At 50.4% G+C, this 18,922-nt stretch overlaps 1 protein-coding gene across 1 annotated transcript in view; it reads right to left on the minus strand.

Moving 5' to 3' along the window:
- CD9 (CD9 molecule) overlaps positions 1 to 13,982 on the minus strand; it is a 34,622-nt gene extending 20,640 nt beyond the window's left edge. Inside the window, exon 1 of the mRNA XM_029954900.1 lies at positions 13,779 to 13,982. Coding sequence (XP_029810760.1) covers positions 13,779 to 13,844 — 66 coding nt within the window. The 5' untranslated portion in view covers positions 13,845 to 13,982. The remainder of the gene's footprint in view (positions 1 to 13,778) is intronic.
- Positions 13,983 to 18,922: the final 4,940 nt, after the last annotated feature.

Raw genomic sequence — 18,922 nt, forward strand, 5'->3', positions numbered from 1 at the left:
TTATTTTAAAGGACTAAGCCTGGGAGACCAGTAGGCATATTTCCCCATGGCACCTGGGAAGTCAGTAACAGATTGAATACCAAGGATGTGAGTTTCCCCTACCAGCCTTTTCTGGGCCCCAAAATACCAGGCACGCTTTAAGAAAGCCTCAGAAGTAGAGATAAGGGCCTCTATGTTCACACAGGCCTCAACATTTAAAAACAAGTCAGGCCACCCAGACCTGTGGGCTCGGGCCTCACCCATCTCCATGGCAACCCTGGCTTACCGCTGACTGCCAAGCCTCAGATGGGCTGATTCACCCATCAGGAGGCTGGGCCGGGCACTGCCAGCATGCACAAACAGGAGCTCAGTCCCCACCACCTCCTCTGATCCTTTCCTGGCACCCCCGACTCCCACCTCCAAATGAAGGCTGAGGTTGTCATCTTTGGAAGGGCAAAGTCGCTGGGCAGGAGCAGAGGCTGGAGTCCTCCTGTCCCCAGTCCTACCTCGCAGGAAAATAATGACAAAAAAAACCAAACACCACTCTCCTGAGTGGAGACAAAACTACGACGACTTGCTTTAGTTAAGGATCACAAGTAAAATGTTACTTCCTGGCAGAGTTTTAAGATAGCAACAAGGGACCTATTAATAACCTTAGTTTTATTGGAGACGAGTTGAAAGTTGCAGAGGGGACAGTCCTGGAGAATAAGTCCCTCTGTGAGTATGATAGTCCTGGGGGGGGTCATCTCATCCCTCTGGACAACTTCTGCTCTGAGGCCTTGACCAAGCTACTCATCTGGGGGCAGTGCTCAGATGGACAGAAGCTGGGCTGCCGGGAAACTCGTCTTTAGCCCAGCGGGCCTCCACGTGTGGTCCCCAGACCAGCAGTAGGAGCAGCACCTGGGAACTTGTTAGACATGCAAATCCACTGCCCCATCCTAGACTTACTGAATTAGAAATGAATGCAGTAGGGCCCAGCAATCCTCCCAGATGATTCTGATGCTTGCTCCAGTTTGAGAACCACTGTTCTGGGCCTTTATGTAAACACCGGACAATCAGGATGACATGGGGAAGCTTCCTCTGGGAGTTCTGGACAGAGACTAGCTTTCTTTTTTTTTTTTTTTTTGAATTAAAAAAATGTTTGTAATGTTTGTTTATTTTTGAGAAAGAGAGAGAGAGACAGAGCACAAGCAGGGGGAGGAGCAGAGAGAGAGAGACAGACACACACAGAATTCAAAGCAGGTTCCAGGCTCTGAGCTGTTAGCACAGAGCCTGATGCGGTGCTTGAACTCAGTGAACCTTGAGATCCTGACCTGAGCTGAAGTTGGACGCTTAACTGACTGAGCCATCCAGGCAGCTCCAGAGACTACCTTTCTAAATGCCAGTGCTGAAGGGCAGGAAGCCACGGAGTAGGGGGGAAGGGGGAGTTGGAGCTTTCTCTGGGCTCAGCTCTTTCACCTAGTGCTTAGCGCCATGCAGACTGGGCCTCAGGAGTACGTTGAACTGCTGCATGGTGATAGTCAAGGGGGAGGACACAGGTCTGGTAAGTGGAAGGAAGCAAGAGGTAAGAAAGAGATAATGGCTGGACAGCTCTAGCTTGAACCCACTGAGCCTGGGAAGTCATAGTAAACAGTTCACGTTAGAACCTGCATTTGGCTTCCAAATGAGCATTCATCGTACAGGCTCGGCCCTGTGAACTCCCCGCCCCAAGAAGCCAAAATGGCTCCCACGGCCGCCACAGCAGGTCTTGGTAAAGACTTCCCCCTGATGGAGAGGCTGAGGGTCAATGATGTTATAGGTTAGTGTTGAGTTGACTTCTGGTATACTTTTCTGTCCATGAGCAATTCCTCCAGAGGCTAGAGAAGGGAAAATCAGTAATATAGTCATAAGAGCCTTTACTCTCTATGGGCGTCCATGCACTCTCACCTTATAGGAGGTGACGGACGTACCTCATCTCATTTAATCCTCTCGTCACCTTTAGAGATGAAACAGGTTCCAAGAGGTTAAGTAACAACTCGCTCGAAGGGACGAGGCAAGAGGCAGCATTCACACTGAACCAGATCCACACTGACAACTCAGAGCTACCCTCTCTGACACTGTGCTCCTCCCTGGCCAGCTGGTGAATGGGATGACTGGAAACCCTAGGAACTTTTCTCAGGGGACAAGAAGGTCATGTGGACATGCTGAATTTAGCAAAATGCTCCGACCTAAACCTTAACTTGTCTGCTGTGGTGAAGTGATTCAGACTCGGGTGCCAACCCCAGCCTAGGGGAAGGCCAAGAGGAACAGAGCTCACTGACCACTAACTTCTCCTTGGGGCTTATTCTCTTCTCCTCTTTCTCTCTCTCCCTCTCTCCCTCTCTCTCCCTCTCTCTCTCTCAAGGCTGGGAGAGGTGGTGGTTTCAACCCACCATCACTGGGTGCCAGGGAAAATACACCCTTCAGGGCCAGCTCCATCTTCTTTCTCCTTCCTATGGGGTCCACATAGAAGCAACAGTGACTTTGGCCATGCCTACTCTGAGACCTGGCTTCAAGGTGTTCTAGATAGAGTCACATGAGTGGCTCAGTTGGTTGAGCGTCTGACTTCAACTCAGGTCATGATCTCAGCGCTTACGGGTTGGAGCCCCGCATCGGGCTCCATGCCGACAGCTCAGAGCTTGGAGCCTGCTTTGGATTCTGTGTCCTCCTCTCTCCCTGCCCTTGCATGCTCATGCTCTCTGTCTCTGTTTCTCAATAATAAATAAATGTTAAAAAAAAAAAAAGAAAGTTCTAGATAAGAGGAAGCTACCTTTTTTTGGGAAGCACAAGAAGTGAACAGAGAAGGTGCCAAGGCTATCCTTCCTGGTTTGGAGGCAGAGCAGATTTCTTGTTCTTACAGTTTTTGAATTCCCAGTTCAACTCCACAAGGCAGGGGTGGGGGGTGGGGGGTGCTCTACCAAATGGCCCTGATGCTGGGGCCACTTCCAGCTATATGCAAAACTGGTCCCTCTCCTCACCCACCTTTCCCATACTGGGGAAATCTCTGAAATGGAGACATTTTGTGGGCAGATGGAAAGACTAATTCATTTCCTGAAAGGGATGAAGCCTAGGGGTAAAGTTTCAGCTTTGAACAATCCTGTGTGAGGTGGCTTTACCGAACTGAAGCACGAAGACATGGAATAATGTGAATCTTTAGGACAATTTCAATCTCTGAAATATCCCGAGAGACAGGAGTAACCACAGCAATAGCTGCCGGACCAACACCAGAGCTCGTGCTCTGAGCCTGGCACTGCAATGCGCTGTATGTTAAACATGCCATCATTTCCAACGACCCCAAGGGCTCTGGTGGTACTACCTTCATTACTCAAATAAGGGAAGTGCGTCTTAAGGAGAGTCACCAATCTCCCCCAGGAATCTGCATTCCTGACAAGTCAACTCCTCTCACACCCAACAATCGCCGTGGGTCACAAAGGGTCCCCCTAGCATGTGCTGTCCTTTGACACCACATCCGGGCACCACAGCAAGTCAAACCCAACTGTCCCTGAGAAGCCAGGCCCTTGGGGGAGGCACGCTTCGGCCTCTTATGACCATTTAAAGCCCTAAATCCTGAGAAAATGATGGCACCTACCCCACCACCCATATAATTCAATATTTTCAAAAACCAAAATTATAAAATAAATATAAAAAAGTTCAAAAAAGTTCTTATTTTCTCCATGATTCCTTGGGCTCACCTGCATTGCTGACATTCTAAGCACCTGCTTAGCCTGCTCCCTGACCTTGTAGGGGTTCACTTCTGGGGATTCTAGTGCACTTGGGGGGGTCTCCTGGGTAGAGGGGTGAAGGAGGCTCAATAGCTACAGCCTATGGGTGCCATCGGTTTGCTAAGAGTGGCTCTTTTGGGCCAGTGTGTGTTCCAGTCTGACTTCAAGGCTGGTGCATGGCTAACGGAAACATCCCTATCAGAGTGACAGTGGGATTTCCCGGGGAGAAGAGGAATGTGAGGGAGCTAGATTTCTACAGTAAGGTCCTGCTGCCCCCTGTGAGTCTAAGAGGGCTGGTAGAACCACTTTATATCCTTTGAGGTAGTTCTGATCATTCCAGTGTGAGATACGGAAACAGGCTCAGAGAGGTAAAGTGACTTGCCCAAGGTCACAGAGCAGGTATAGAGCAACTCAGCCATCAACTCTCTCCCTCTGTCACGTGCACAGCACATGCCATGCAGAGGTTAATTATCGGCTGCCTGTCTCGTCCCTGGTGGAAGGGAGCTAGCGTGAGGTGAAGCTTGTAACCTTTTCTCAGCACACCTTAATGGTCATTAGGCAGCAACCTGCTCGGAACCAGTTCAAGAGTTGAGAAATCCTTCCTTCCAAGGACATCAGCATCATTTAAAAACCAGAGCCCTTATTCTGCCCAAGAGGGTTGAAAAGTTTCAACTGATATGATGGGTTAGTATTAAGTAGTTTGGGGATGAAGAATCGAGAGAAAGGGCCTCTGCCCAAGATAACCTCTTTCTAAACAAGAAACCTCATTTCAAGTTTCCACTGCCTGCTTGCCAGACATGCAGCATAATACATCAGCCAGCCCATAAATCTGTCTTCTGCTGAAAGCAGGCATTCTGATCTTAACCAAAATCATCTGATGTGGGGGATTGTTTGGGGGATGTTTTGCTTTAAATTCCAGAATACCACACATTTATTTTCCATTGTGTATGCCTCACTAAGATGCTTGGCAATTACACACACACATACACTCACACTCACACACACTCTTGTTTATACACTTGAGCCATGTGGACCAGCTAACTTTCATTCCATCTGTGGGAACGGTTACCATTTGCTTGCATGGCCCTGAATGGTGGGAAATGCCCCTCCCCTCTTTTTTATGCCTTTGAAACAATGCCATGTGGTATGTGGATTGGCAGTATTGGCAAAAGGCACTCCCAGCACGGCTCAGTTAAATGGACCTCCTTCCTCATCATGGCGCATTCTGAGCACAGAGCCAGGAGAGGGGCAAGAGGCAAGGTCCCCAACTACTGTGTCTGACCCAGCATCTATCCTATCCCTTTGCCATGATCCCTGCTTACATTTTAGGTCTCTTAATTATAGCTGCCATTTGTATAACATGAGTTTCAACTCATATGTAGGTCCAACTATACGCATTTTTAAAATAAATATAGTACAGTCTTGTCAATGTATTTTCCCTTCCCTATGATCTTCTTAATACATTTTCATTTCTATTGATTATCTTATTGCAAGAACAGTCTGTGTAATATATATAACATACAGAACATGTGTTAATTGACTTATTGGTAAGGCTTCTGGTCACCAGGAGGCTATTAGTAGTTAAGTTTTGAGGCAGTCAAAAGTTATAAATAGATTTTTGACTGCGTGGGGGTCGGTGCCCCTAACCGTCACACTGTTCAGGGGCCAACTGTATGTCACCGGACAGCAAGCACGACAACACTGGCACTTTACCTGTATTATTTCATTTTCACGGTAGACCCACCAAGTAGGTACTGTTTACTTTCCTTTTTTAGATGAGAAAACTTGGGCACAGAAACAGCTCATCTGAGATCACATAGCAAATAAGTGGCTGGGTTAGAACTCGAACCCTGGACAGTCTGACTGCAAAGCCTGAATTCTCAATCGTTCTGCTAAACTGTCTTTTAGATCAGTTTTGTTAATTTCAGAGCCAGAATTTTTCACTTTCATGCTGTCTCCATCCTAGCCACATCTGATCCCACTCCATAAGTGTACCTTCTATCCTTAAAGGCCCCAAGAGAGCCCACCAAAGGGCGCTACCTTTTCAGGACAGACAAACACCTGCAACCAACAGCCACCTGGCCTCAGACACCACCTGAACCTGGCCTCTCTCCGAGGCCAGTTGCCTGATGGACAGAGTCTAGAGAGAATGCACTTCCTCCTCCTGGCCTCTGGCCTGAGAGCTGCGTCCACGCCCTTACTACCCTGGCCAGGAAGTCCGTGTGGACACAAGGACTGCACTGGGAAATAGATTCCCCAGAGTAACTTGGCATGTTTTCTTTTTATCCTAGCTTTGCTACTGTCACAAGCCTGGCAAGTGCAGACGCTGTTAGAGCTGCCCACTGGCCACCGTCCTCACATCCCCTACAGGAATGGCCCTAAGGTGAGGCCCAGAACCTCTGCCCTTTCCCCATAGCACCATCCTGCCAGCAAAGGCTACGAGAGGGCATGAGTGCAGGCCTGTGTTACAGCCCTGGCTATGGGGTCCTGGGAGGCACCAGCCACATGAGGATAATGCCAGCTTCCCATACTGACAGTCCCTTCCCAGCACTGGATGAGAATCTAATTCCTATCTGAAATCAGCTTTCTGGGTCTCTTAAGGGTTATGTGTCTTAGGGAGTCAGAGCTGTAATACAGAGGGACAGAGGGGAAGTAGGGAATGTGGAGATGTTCCCAGGCTTGGAGAGAGGAGGCTTTAGAAAGCCTGAGCATAATAGTAACAGATTTAAATGCACAGCCCCCTATCGCAAGAAGCAACATGTAGCATTCACACCGCATGGGGGAGAGCAGGAGACAGTCTCCGTGAGAAGGGCTTCTTGTGTCTGGACTGTGCATTCTGCTCCAGGAGCAGGGCTGCTGTGGGGGTGAGCTGGCCTGTCCCCCACCAGAGGGGGGGGCACCGATGTGAGCTGTGTGTGCAGTTCCCTAGGTGGGAAGAGGTGATTTTGAATGTGTAATAGCTATGTCTTAGTTCGTTTGGGCTGCTATGACCAAATACCATCAATGGGGTGTCTTAACAACAAAAAATTATTGCTCACAGTTAAAGTCTGAGATCAAGGTACCAACAGACTTGGTGTCTGGTGAGGAGTTGCTTCCTGGTTCACAGAGTGGTCTTCCTGCTCTAATCTCACATGGTAGAAGGAAGGGGCCTCTTCTTTTTATAAGGGCATGAATCCTATTCATGAGGGTGCCAATCACCCCAAAGGCCCCACCTCCAAAGACCATCACGCTGTGCTTTAGGATTTAACATAATACATTTGGTTGGGGTGGGGGGATGGACACAAACATTCCAGTCTACAGTGAATTTTCTTCTAAAAACACCAAACTTCTATTGACTTGTGAAGCAATGAGTTCACAATTAAGTATGAGTTTGCCGATCTTTTCATTTAGTTTTAATAAATCAATTTTATCATTTATCATGCTACTGATTCAATCACTGTAGGTTTAAAGATAAAACTGGAGTGTTACAGAAATCTGTTTTGAAGTCGGTGAAACTGCCTGATTTACTTGATTGTATTTTTAAGCTCCGGTCAGGGATTTGCTGCCAGGATCCATGTGTTGTGCGGTTTTTACACTTGGACACTGACATGTAGCTCATACTGGGAACAGAAGCAAGGGACCGTGTCCTGAGCACAGGAGGCGGGGGCTTCGTAGAAGTCACGGGCCATTGGCTTGCCCGGTCTGAGAGGTGTTCAGTGGAACCTGGAATGTATGTTGAACATAACAGAACAGGATTAAGCTTTGAGGGGTTACTTTTGTAAACAGCACCAGTAAGAGTGCTCCCCTGTACAATGTCTGGCAAGATGACTGAGCAAGAAGGATCTTTAAAACCCAGATTTCTGATTTTTCTCCAGGTCAATAAATAGTCCCCAAACCTCTCTACCCAGAGATCTTTGCTAGAATCTAATGAATCCAGGCCCCTCTCCAAGTGAGAGGGCTTCATCCTCCCCTGCAACTCAACCAGACTGAGTATTATCTCCCTCAGGAGTCCAAATCCCCACATGATCCCCCAGAGACACCTCTCCCTTTCCAAAGTCCTCAAGGGCAAGGCCAGGGAAGGTCGGCTGATTTTAGTCTTCATTTGATGGGAAGGAGGAGTAGGAAAGACACAACTCAGTTCTTCCTAAACAAATGCAAATCACCCAAGCTCAGGGAAAACCTAACCCAAGAAGCAAAACTTGGCTAGAAGCTCATAAAGTTGGATTCTTCATGTGGACTAGAAATACAGAACACTCGTTAAATTAATCCAGAGTCAAAGCCACTCCCTGGGCAATGATTAAGCTGAGAGAGCAAGTATGGGTGGGGAGGCTGGCTGTCCAGTCTACACTGTTCTTGATCATCAGGGAACTCAGCCTTTCTTAAATCATCCCCAGCGCCTCCACATTGTCCCTGGGTACTGGCCGGGCAACCCGCTGCTCACGGCTGAAACAAAGGATTCACAACAGGGTGCCTGGGTGGCTCAGTCGGTTAAGCGTCCAACTTAGGTCACGATCTCACAGCTTCTGAGTTCAAGCCTTGCCTCGGGCTCTGTGCTGACAGCTCAGAGCCTGGACCTTGTTTTGCATTTCCCTCTTTCTCAACAATCAATAAACAATAAAAAAATAAAAAAAAATGATTTAGAACAGAGAAGAGGTTGCTTGGAAACCAAGACAGAAAACCTAAAAGGAGGTATTCATAACTAAGGTCCAATGACATCCAGTGGGGGAAAAGAGAGAAAGAAAGAATGAAAAAGGCCTAACATTTTTCTGAAGGCAGGTCCTATTGATTTTGTGGGATTCCCTAAAAATTTGGTTAAGGCCCATGAGTCTGGGATGATAACACACAGTACTTATAAACTATCTAGAACCAAGTACTTTTTTGGGGTGGTGATTAGTGGGGTGGGGGGACTGGAATTACTGGATGGATGTAATTATTATAAAATTATCTCATCTGGAGGCAGGATGCTACTTTCCACAGCTGGATGCCATCACTTGATGGAAAATGAAAATGTCCCTGGACCAGCATGACTTTTTCCACAGAATAAAACAGGCAAGTGATCTGCAGTCAGACTTCAAAAACATAAATTTAAAAAACGTATTATTGAGATCAGCTCTTCTCATCTCCAGAATTCCCTCAGTTGCAGAGGACATTTCTGAGTAGTTGAGAACACAGGGCCAACAGGCTCTTCCCCCCAGATTTTCAAAACTTCATTGTTTCCCCTTAAACAATGAAGTTGTCACTCTCCCATATGGGAGAGATGGAAAGGTGATTTCTGCATGGCTTTGGTTAAAAAGACCTGTGGAAGGAAATCCTACTGACTCCCGCCTGAGGAGGGGGGGACTGCAGAAAATAAACACACAGCTCCTCAAGCTTCACTCTTTCCCCCAGCTGGACACAGTTGTATTGAGAACATTCAGCTACCAAGGAGACAACAGGTTATGGGAGCCACGATAACCCGTGGTCTGAGGTCCCTTAGCCTCGCAGCCAGGCGCGCCCAGGGAAGACCTGTCAAGGCTGTGTTCTTTAGAAGAAAAGGTGCTTTTGCAAGTTCAAGGTGTATTATTAAGTTCAAGACTGTGAGAGCAAAAGTCATGCCTTCTTATAAAATTGAATCAAACCGGAAAACAAACGCGAGACACACAGCTTTGCGTCTAACAGGGAAGATTCATATGTAATACCAAAGGGTGTGGGAGCACTGACTCGTGAGGTTAGAAACCACAGAAGACTCACTGAGCAGAGTTAAGTGCTCTGGCAGGGATGGCCCTCTGCAGGACTGCTTATCAAAGTGGATCCAAATTCTTAACCAGCAACCTCTTCTTTGGAGTACAAAAGACTCAGGTCTGGAACAGTGCCATGGGGCACTCTGAAAGGGAAGGGGGAGAAATACAGAGACAGAGAGCGTGTGTGTGTGTGTGTGTGTGTGTGTGTGTGTAGAGGAATCCCCTTCCCCCTAAATCAGAAGTCTGGTCTTTGTTGTTGACAATCAATACAGAGAAAAGTACGGGGAAAGCCATCGAAATTCTGGGCAGAGGAGAAGGGAAGTCCTGTTTTCCTTAGCAATGGCAGACACCTGGCCTCACCTCACCTCTCCCCAAACCTGCCAGCCTCAGTACAAACACCGCCAGCTTTCCCAGAGCTCCGGCTGTCTGTGTGCCAATGTTGGGGAGCCATTTTAGGGAACAGTCCTAGCTGCTTGCTCAGCCCCATGTTGATGGTCAACAGCTTCTGGGGGAATTGGTGAGTTGGGTGGGAAGGGCTTCACCCCCCCCCCCCCACCAAGGTCCATACCCTGCCCTGACCCAGAAGCATGAAAGCCTGATGTCTTAGGGTTCCTCTGCTGTGTAGTTTATTTTCAGAAGTGGGACGCCGCCCCACAGGCAAACATGTAGCTACACATAAAATGGAGTGGGTGTCCTACAGCAGGAATCACAGAGGTGGAGTGGATCACGAGACTGGCAGTGATGCAGGGAAAGAAGGAAAGGAAGGGGGGGGGGATGTGTGTGGATTCTGAATGTGGATTCCTGCCTATGTCCCTGGTTTCAATTTCCACACTTCTTAGGGAAATGCTCCCACCCTCCCCACTACCCCAATCTGCTCTACAGAGGAGCAACTGCATCTAGAGTAAACAGAAAGTTTACTGTGTGTCTAGTACTAGGCTACTATGCCAAGTGCAGCACGTATATTCTCTCATTTAGCCCACAACAACGCCATGGGGTAGACGCCGGCTCCATCCAGTGATGGGGAGACAGCCCAGAGCAGAGCGCTGGCCAGTGGGCAGCACTACCACAAATGGCTAAGGGGGAGGAAAACTGAGAGCCCCCACACAGAGGGACCCCATCCAAGGCAGGACAGAGGGAAATGTGAGGTGAACAGGAAAGAGACCAAGAGGTAAAGATGCAAATGAGGCCAGGCTCTGAGGACAAGCCTTGGTCACCCCTGCACATGTCCATCCCCTGACTCCGATTTTGATTTTTGGGTTGGTGGGAAAGTCCTATTGCTGCAGGTACTCGGGGCGGGGCCAGGCTCATAGGCTGAGCTGAAGGGACGTTCTGCAACCATTTGTTTCAACCCACTGGTTTTACAGATGAGAAAACTGAGGTCTGGAGCACAAGAGCAACCTCCCCAAGGTTTCAGAGTGACACGAGGACAAACCTAGACTGATACCTAGATCCCTGTCCAGGTTCCCACTGTTTTTTGGGGCGTGGGTAGGTAGGGCGGTCTGGAGGAAATACAGAAACAACTGAAAAAGAGCCAAGAAGTTAGGGTTGTCGGGGTGCTGGATGAACAGACATGGTTGCTTGTCTGGCAGTGAGCACTGGAGGCCCTATTCAGGGAGGGCAGGAGGTGTCAGCTCAGCTGTCACTGAGGGCTCCCCAGGGCGAGGGCAGGGCCAGGGAAGAGGTATACCATCTCCCCACCCTCCTAATCCCACTGGCACTGAGGTGGTCTTCCCTCTGGGTCCCTGCTAGGCCATCCCTCTCAGCATCCTTTGTACAGGAGGTGCTGGTGGTTCCTGGACTCACAACTCCTGTTCTTCAAGGCCCACATCAGATCCCAAATGCCAAGTTTATAAATCCCTGGTCTCAAGAGAGAAAGGTAACTGGTGTCATACTAACAATCCAAGCAGTTCCCATTAAAGATATTTTTGGGAGCTTGTTCCTACCCAGTGGGGCCTGGCAGCAGGTTGGGATGAAAAGCACACTGGACTTCAGGCAAACCAGACCTGCCTTCAAACTTACTTCTGCTGTCCTGCCACATGACTCTGGGTAAGTCGTTTAACCTCTTTGGGGACTCGTTTCCTGGTCATCAGTACAATGGGGATGATGCGTCCTGCTCTGGCTAGATCATGGGACTTGGAAGGGGCCTCGACAGGCTGCACAAGTAGATCCTGATACTCATTTATTCCAGCATCTCTCTCTACAAGGGCTTTGATACAGGACAACTGAACAATCACTAATCTAGGAGAATGTAGCTTACCCCCTACACCAGCTCATTGGTTTCATGATGGAAACAGGTCCCCTCATTGGTTTCATGTTGGAGACAGAAGCAGATGGGACTCAAGTAAGGGACCCAGGAATTGCGGTTATTGGTTCCGTCTCTGTGGTCCTGGGCCAATCACCCCTCTCTGGTTCTCTGCTTCTTCACTGTGAATATAAGGGCCGGACTGGATGATCACTAGAGCCACTCCTAATTCCGGACCCAAATGTTCCCAGAATGAGTCACTTCTGTTTCAGAGGACATAGCTGATCAGCAGCACCCAGGGGCAGCTCTGAATGTGGGTGGGGTGGTAGGCTGGAGACAATAAGAGACTACAGATACCGGAGGAGCCCTGAAGCTTCCCATCAGGCATCTGCATGTACTATAGGGCAGACTTGAGGTGGGGTATGAAGGCCCCTGGTAGTCTGGGGTTCCTTCCCAGCTTGACACCCTGATGCAGCCTAGGCAGATAGCTGAGGACTAACCAACAGACTGGCGGGGGAGATTGTGCTAGAGAGGAGAGAGGAAAACTCCCCAAAGGACAAGGGTGGGGTGGGGCGGGGCTAACCCGCCTTCTCACATTCTTTTCTGGTGTCAGCAGTTGGGGAGAAGAGGAAGCCAAGCTTGGGAGCTAGCTGGCAGGCTGGCTGCTGGGGGCTGGTGGGAACACCAGGAGGAAGGAATGTCCACCACCAGGGGGTCTCCCTAAAACAGGCCAAGTGTTGGACAGGGGCAAGTCTATGTGTCGTCTTCACTAGAACATGTGTTAGGTATGGTAATTTATTGTCAACTCTGGAGAGAGGATTAAAATCTCAAGAGGTTTGCTCCAAGGTTCCTGGGGACCCCAGTGACCAGCTCCAGGGGAATAAGCACAGTATATATTTTGATACAAGGCTCTGGTGGCATGCCTGTTTTGATAGCCATCTTTCAAGCAGCATAGAGGCTGCCTTTCCAAAGTCCTTCCTGACTTCAAAAGGAGCAAATACTGCTCATTTGTGTGCAGGGGATGTAGCTCTCAGACTTACGACACAAACGTTCCCTATACCTTGCTTCTTTCTGTCTCTGGGCGGTCCCTTAACCCACAAGAGAAGATGTGGAGGGGACATCCTCTTTTCTGCTGCTTCCCTCTTACATTCCGTTTGCAGAAAGGGTGAGTGTGGCCAGCAGTGGGAGTCACGTAGCTTACTGGCCTGGTGTCCTCTCCAGGTGAACTTCCACTCTCTGAGGCCCCGCCTTGCCACTGGGTGGGCTGGCATGGGGCATAGGCCTGGGGCTGGCAGTGGGCAGCCGGCACCTGATCTTCCCCCCGGAAATGGAGAAACACTGGACTAAAAGCGCCAACAGGCGTCTGCCCCTCCACTCCCCGACTCTCCCAGAGTTCTCTCCAGTTCAGATACTTATCGCCTTTGAAAAAAAAAAAATCAAGACAAGCTAGTCTTTCAGGTAGTTTCGAGACAGTTCAGACTTTCTCACGGCGGCGGCTCAGAATCCAGCCCGCAGGTACCTCCTCGAGGGTGGACAGAATCCCAGTCCTCCCTCCCTCCCCCTTTCCAGTGCAAAAGTGTCAACAGCTCTGGGCTGAGCTCTCCATGCGCCGCTGAGGTCCTCAGCGTGCCCGCATCCCTCCTCCTCGAGGCCCCTGCCACTTGCGAGACGCTAACCAGATCACGAACTGTACTGCCCGCCGCAGTCCTCCTTGGCCAGGGCCCTAAGTTCCCAGAAGAGGGGTGCTCCGTTTCTCCCTGCCGCCTTCCCCTCCTGCACTCGAAGGGGCTTGGGGTGGGAGCAAGCAGACACAAACCCCACCCCAAACCTTCGGCGAAAGAGAGGGCCGGGGCCTGTCTCCGCGCCCCAGCACACTACGGCCCCCCGCGGCCCCCTGCCTGCTTGGCTTCGGAGGAGTCCTCCTATGAACGTGCCCGCCCAGCTCGTTCCCGGACCCCGTCAAGGAGCCAGTTGGCGGCCGCCAGTGCCTTTTCTCCTCCCGCCCGGAGTTCATCCGGCGCCGGTAGCGCCCGTAAACAGCACCCCCGACCGCGGACTGGGTCCCCGGGACGAACAGGTGGCCCCGGAGAGGAGCGCGCGGCAGTCGCACTCACTCACCCAGAAGATGAAGTTAAATCCAAAGAGCAGGTATTTGATGCACTTGGTGCCTCCTTTGACCGGCATGGTGCGGGCTGGACGGGCCTGGACCGAACTGGTGTGAGACTGGTGGGGGCACGCGCGGCCGGGACAAGCGGCACCAGGCTTCGGACCGCGTTGTAGGCAGCTGTGAGCTGGCCTCCGGGCTGCACTTTTAAAAAGTGCCACTCCTTACAGCGCGCGAGGGCTGCGGTGCGCATGTGCCGTGGACCCCGCCCCCGGCCGACCCCGCCCCTGGCCCCACCTGCCCGGCCAATGCCTGGCGGCCGGCTACAGCCTAGGTTCCGGGGGACTCTGGGCTCAGCAGTCCTGGAGCCTGCACTCCCCTTTTCTTTCCCGCCTCCCGCACAGCTCTCTCCCCAGCCGAGTCGGCCATACCCTCTTTCCCGCCACCGGCCTCCCTCTTTTCCTCTTAAAGGTCCTGGGATCACTCCAGACTGCCCCCCTCCCCCTTTTACCTAGGAGTTCTATGGAGGCCTCGCCTTTCGCCCTTTGTTGATTCTGGGCTTCCTGCCTGAGCTCTCTCTTTGGGGAGACATTCCACAGGTCGTTGGGGGTAGAGTCCCCTAACTCAAGGCAGGCTGCCCGCAGAATGAGGGCTCTTCTTGCTTTGGGCTCCACTTGATGAGAAGATGGCTGGCTTTACTTCTCCCTGAGGCGACTCCTTGCAAACTTTCATTGGAGTACACTTATTTGGCACCTCATGCAGACTAGGTGGAATTAGAAACTGGCAGTACAGGTGGGAAGAGAGGCTGGCGGTTTATGGGAGTAATTTTCAAATATAAATCACCCAATGGTAATATGGCTGAGAGTCAGGTGGTCCTGGAGTGCTTCCTGGCCTTGAGGTTTAAATGCCCCTAGAGGAGGAGAGTTTGTAGCCAGGCTTCCGTTCTTGCCCTTACTCTTTGTCACCCTCCCTCTTGCACTTTGACCTCCGAATGCTGAGTTCTCAACCTGTTTCTCCCCCACTCAAAAACCTTCTGTAGCTCCCCCTATTCAATGCCCCAAGTTGGAATCCCCGATCTTGCATTCAGCTCTTCATCTTGTGTCTGCGCTGAACCCAGCTCTACCTGGAACACACTGCCTCATTTACTCCTCACCTTTTCATGGCCTTGCCCTTTGGCTGGCTGGCTGGCCCTACCCTCTTCAGATGTAGAAACTCTGAGGCTCCCCTAGCATTCCTTTCCTGTTTCTCATTAAAGGATGAGGAGATTCCGTCTTCTTTTGAAGTCCTAAAAGCTATTTGTATTTTTTTTCTAAATGAAGTGTCCTTTACAAAAGCAATAAACATCAGAAAGTACCAACAAGCAAAAAAGAATATAACTCAGTTTCACCCACTAGAAACCGAGGGTGTCAGCACTTTGTAGCTCTTATCTTTCTGTTTATTATCACTGTCAGATTTGGCTCATTGATTCATTCATTCAAAAACATTCTTCAGTGTCTACTTATAAGGGGAATCAGGGGCAGGGGCTGGATGTCCACTGGTGGGGGGATTCAGGCAGCCAGACAAGGGGGGAGAGTGCTGTTTGGGGGGGTCACAGAGATAGGGTTGGGGGCTCAGGGAGCTCAAAGGAGGGGTCTCTGACACAGACTGGGAAGTAATGCTGCAGAACCACGGAGAAAGCTGTAATCACTGGAGAACATTGGGCAAAGCCTGGGGCTGGGGCTGTCTGGGGTCTGGGCTGGAGCTCACAGTTTGAGGGGGTACATGGGAGGTGAGGGTGGAGACCCAGCCCGGGTGAGGTGAGGGGGAGCCTCCCGTCTGTACTTTGCACCCTGAGGTATGGGGCCACTGAAGGGTTTGGGCAGGGAGTGGGTCCCATCTGTTGTGTGATTTAGGTTGATGGCTACCTGTATTTAGGCAGCTGGGTGGGGGAGGGCAGGAGGAACAGGCATTTGGCTCCTTGAGGCTAAGGGCTATTTATCTGTGCAGACTGTGGCTCAGAGCTTTGGGGATTGTATGGAAGGTGACAGGTGTTGGATGGGGGGGCTTGCAACTGGGTAGTGTGAGGGCGTGGGACACAAAGGTGAGGTGAGGTGAGAACATGGGGAGAGCAGTTAGGAGGATCTAGCATAGTTCAGGTGAGAGACAAAGAGAAGTGGACGAGGTAGGGCTGGAGAGTGCAGCAAGACCAGACGAGGGGACAGTCTGTGCACGTGTGCGTGTGTGTACGTGTGTGTGTTTGCGCGTGAGCCTGTGTGTAGGCACAGGGGTGGAGGGGCGAACAGAGATGCCAGCCGGAACAGCAAGAGCCAGATTATGGACTCCATGCACTGCTTCTGGTGCTTCTCGGGAGTGCACTGTGCCCTGGACCGTACTATATACTGAAACTGAGGGAGCTGTGTAGGGCAGAGTGAGAGCTCTTGGGATCTTGATTCAGGGGAGATGTGGTCTAGGAACAAGTGGGGACACAGGGTGCATCCCAAAGCCTGCTAGAGTCAGGAGAGGCTTCCCATTGCAGGGGACACAGCAGCAGCTGACCTTGGGGGGCTGGGAGGAGGGAGTTCCAGGCCCAGGGAACTGTATATGCAAAGGCATAGAACAGGAAACCACAGGCGGCTTGCCGAGCTGGGGAAACTGCCACTAGTGGGTAAGATGGGGAAGAAAGGGGGATGAGGAAGGAGAAGCCAGGAAAACAGGGCTCCCTGCAGTGTCGCATAGTACCAAGAGCTGTCCAGTGGAGGCATTTTGGTAATGCTCTACCTCAGTCACTTACCTATTCTAGTGTCCATTGTGGATGGTTGGGGCAGAGCAGTATGTGGGGGTGGTAAAAAAAAACAAACAAACCAGACAATGTCCCATTGTGTTGCTCTCAGGCAGAGGCCACCTATTTAGGGAGAATTGGTCTAAAGAAAGAAGATTTTATCTTTTATAGTCTTCTCTCCTTTCCTCCCCCCACCCCTCCTGTCTACAAGCAAAGATGGGTGGAGTTCAGTAAATATTTAAGCTTATAATAGAAACTATTTCTTAGGGTGATGTGCATATTGAATGAGGTAATCCACTAGGAGGACCTAGTACGTTGCCTGCCGCACAAGTCCTCAAGAAATGTTAACTGTTGTTACTATAATATTATTATTTTTACACAAGAAACAATGGAGGGGGGCATAGTTAAGTTCCAATTTACAATCAAGGGGGTCCTTTTCATGTGAGTGTGGAGATAGATTGACCTTTTGGTTTATTTTAGACAAGTCCCTTCCTCTCTCTGGGCCTCAAGCTCCTCACCTGTAAAATGAGCATTTTGGATTAGGAGATGGCGAGGGAGGGGGGACGGGGGACTCTCCATTGTGACATTTAAGGGTGCAACAAACCTCCAGGCCAAAAAGTATGTTTATTACACACAGTTGGTTCTACAGGCAACCAGGAAAGGCAGAGATGGAAAAAAATGTGGTTTGCTTTAGCTGAAAGGGGAAAATCTGGGTAAGCCCTTGAGTCAGAGATCACATGGGGGCAGAGAGGGCTTCCAGGCTTTGTGGCGCAGGGAGTGGGAAACTTTTCCTCCCTTCCTTCAGGGCATCCTGTTTCTGGAAAAACCCAGATTCAGGCTGAAGATCCAATTTAGCTTTTGTGCGCCCCCTGGTGTTAAGATTGGAAGCCTCGGGGGTGAGGCCCCCTAATGACCCCACCACACCCATCTCTAAGCTGTGGCACCCAACAGTCAGGACCCACACTCTCACTGGCCACTAACGCCCTCCTGGCCACTAGGGTCACACCAGTGATCATTTTGTGGCTTGTTTTCTCCCTGATGCTGTTGCAGCATTTCATGCTGCTGACCATCCTTTCTGTCTAGACATTTCTCTTTTGGTGTTCCTAGGAGGTGCCGTACCATCTTGGTTCACTCCCTTCACTTTTAGAAACTTCTTTCCTGCTCTTCTTACTAAGCTCAAGTGCCCCCATTTCATGAAGCCTTCCTTGAACATCCCAGTCTTTCCCTCCATGGATTACCTTCATTGACCTTCATCATGTTCTCTTGTGGGTACACATTTTGGTAGTGAACTCTGAACTCTGTGAGGATCCTTCACTTAATTAATTTCTGGTTCATCTGTAGTTCCCAGTCCCTTGCTGGCCCGGCCAGGTCCTCTAGACATGTGTGTGGAAAAGCTGCAGAGGACTGGTCTTCCTCAGACTTTAGTCCTCTGCCCTCTGCTCCCCTCTAGATTCTCTCTGAACACTCACCCTCCTCCCCTCACCATTTCTCTTGTGAGCTGACCTCGCCCAAAACTCATCCTGATATCCAAGGGCCTATTGGGTATTTCTACTTTAATGGCCCCTCACATCCTAATTCCCCAAATCTGTGAAGATGTCACCTTACCCGTCAGAGGGCATTTTGCACATGTGATTAAGTTAGGGATCTTGAGGTGGAGAAGATTTCCTGGATTATGTTGGTGGACCAGGTGTGATATGAGAGTCCTTATGAGAAGAGACAGGAGGGTCAGAATCACAGAAGGAGATGGGAATGTAGAAGCAGAGGTCCGAGTGGTGTGGGGCCACGCGCCAAGGGATGCAAGCAGTTGCTTCTAGAAGCTGGCAACAGCAAGGGAGGGAGACACAGCAAGGAAGCCGATTCTCCTGTATAGCACCCAGAAGGAACAACCTATTTTAGATATCAGGTCTTAATTTGTTACAGAAGAGGAATCTCAAAACTAACATCCAGATTAGAATTCATGACTTCGAGGGCCTCCCTGCACCAGAAGCCTTCTCCTCACCCTCTCATCCGTCAGCCTGGAAATTCACCTCACCTGTGGTGGCTTCTCCCTCCAGTCCCACACCTGCTTCGAGAATGTGGATCTTGCTTCTGGGCATCTCTCACGCCACGGCTGGCAGTCATCGCAGAGGCTGTCCAATTTAGAGATACGGAAGCAAGGCTAGGGCAGGAGACAGTGACTTGTGGCAAAGATCAGGCCTAGGCCTTCTGCCTCCAGCTCCGGGTGGGTTTCTCATGCTTCGTTCATCTTGCCTCCTGTGGGCCATGCCTTCAAAACTCTTCTTTGGTCCGCAACCATCCCACCTCCTCTGACCCCTTGTCTTCCCCTGTCCAGTCTGCGCATGTTTCTCGACAGATTGCCTTGTGCTATCACTGGGCTTGGGCTGTTTCACTCCTACCCAC

The sequence above is a fragment of the Suricata suricatta genome, chromosome 10 (genome assembly GCF_006229205.1).
Source record: "Suricata suricatta isolate VVHF042 chromosome 10, meerkat_22Aug2017_6uvM2_HiC, whole genome shotgun sequence".
Classification (NCBI taxonomy): Eukaryota; Metazoa; Chordata; class Mammalia; order Carnivora; family Herpestidae; genus Suricata; species Suricata suricatta.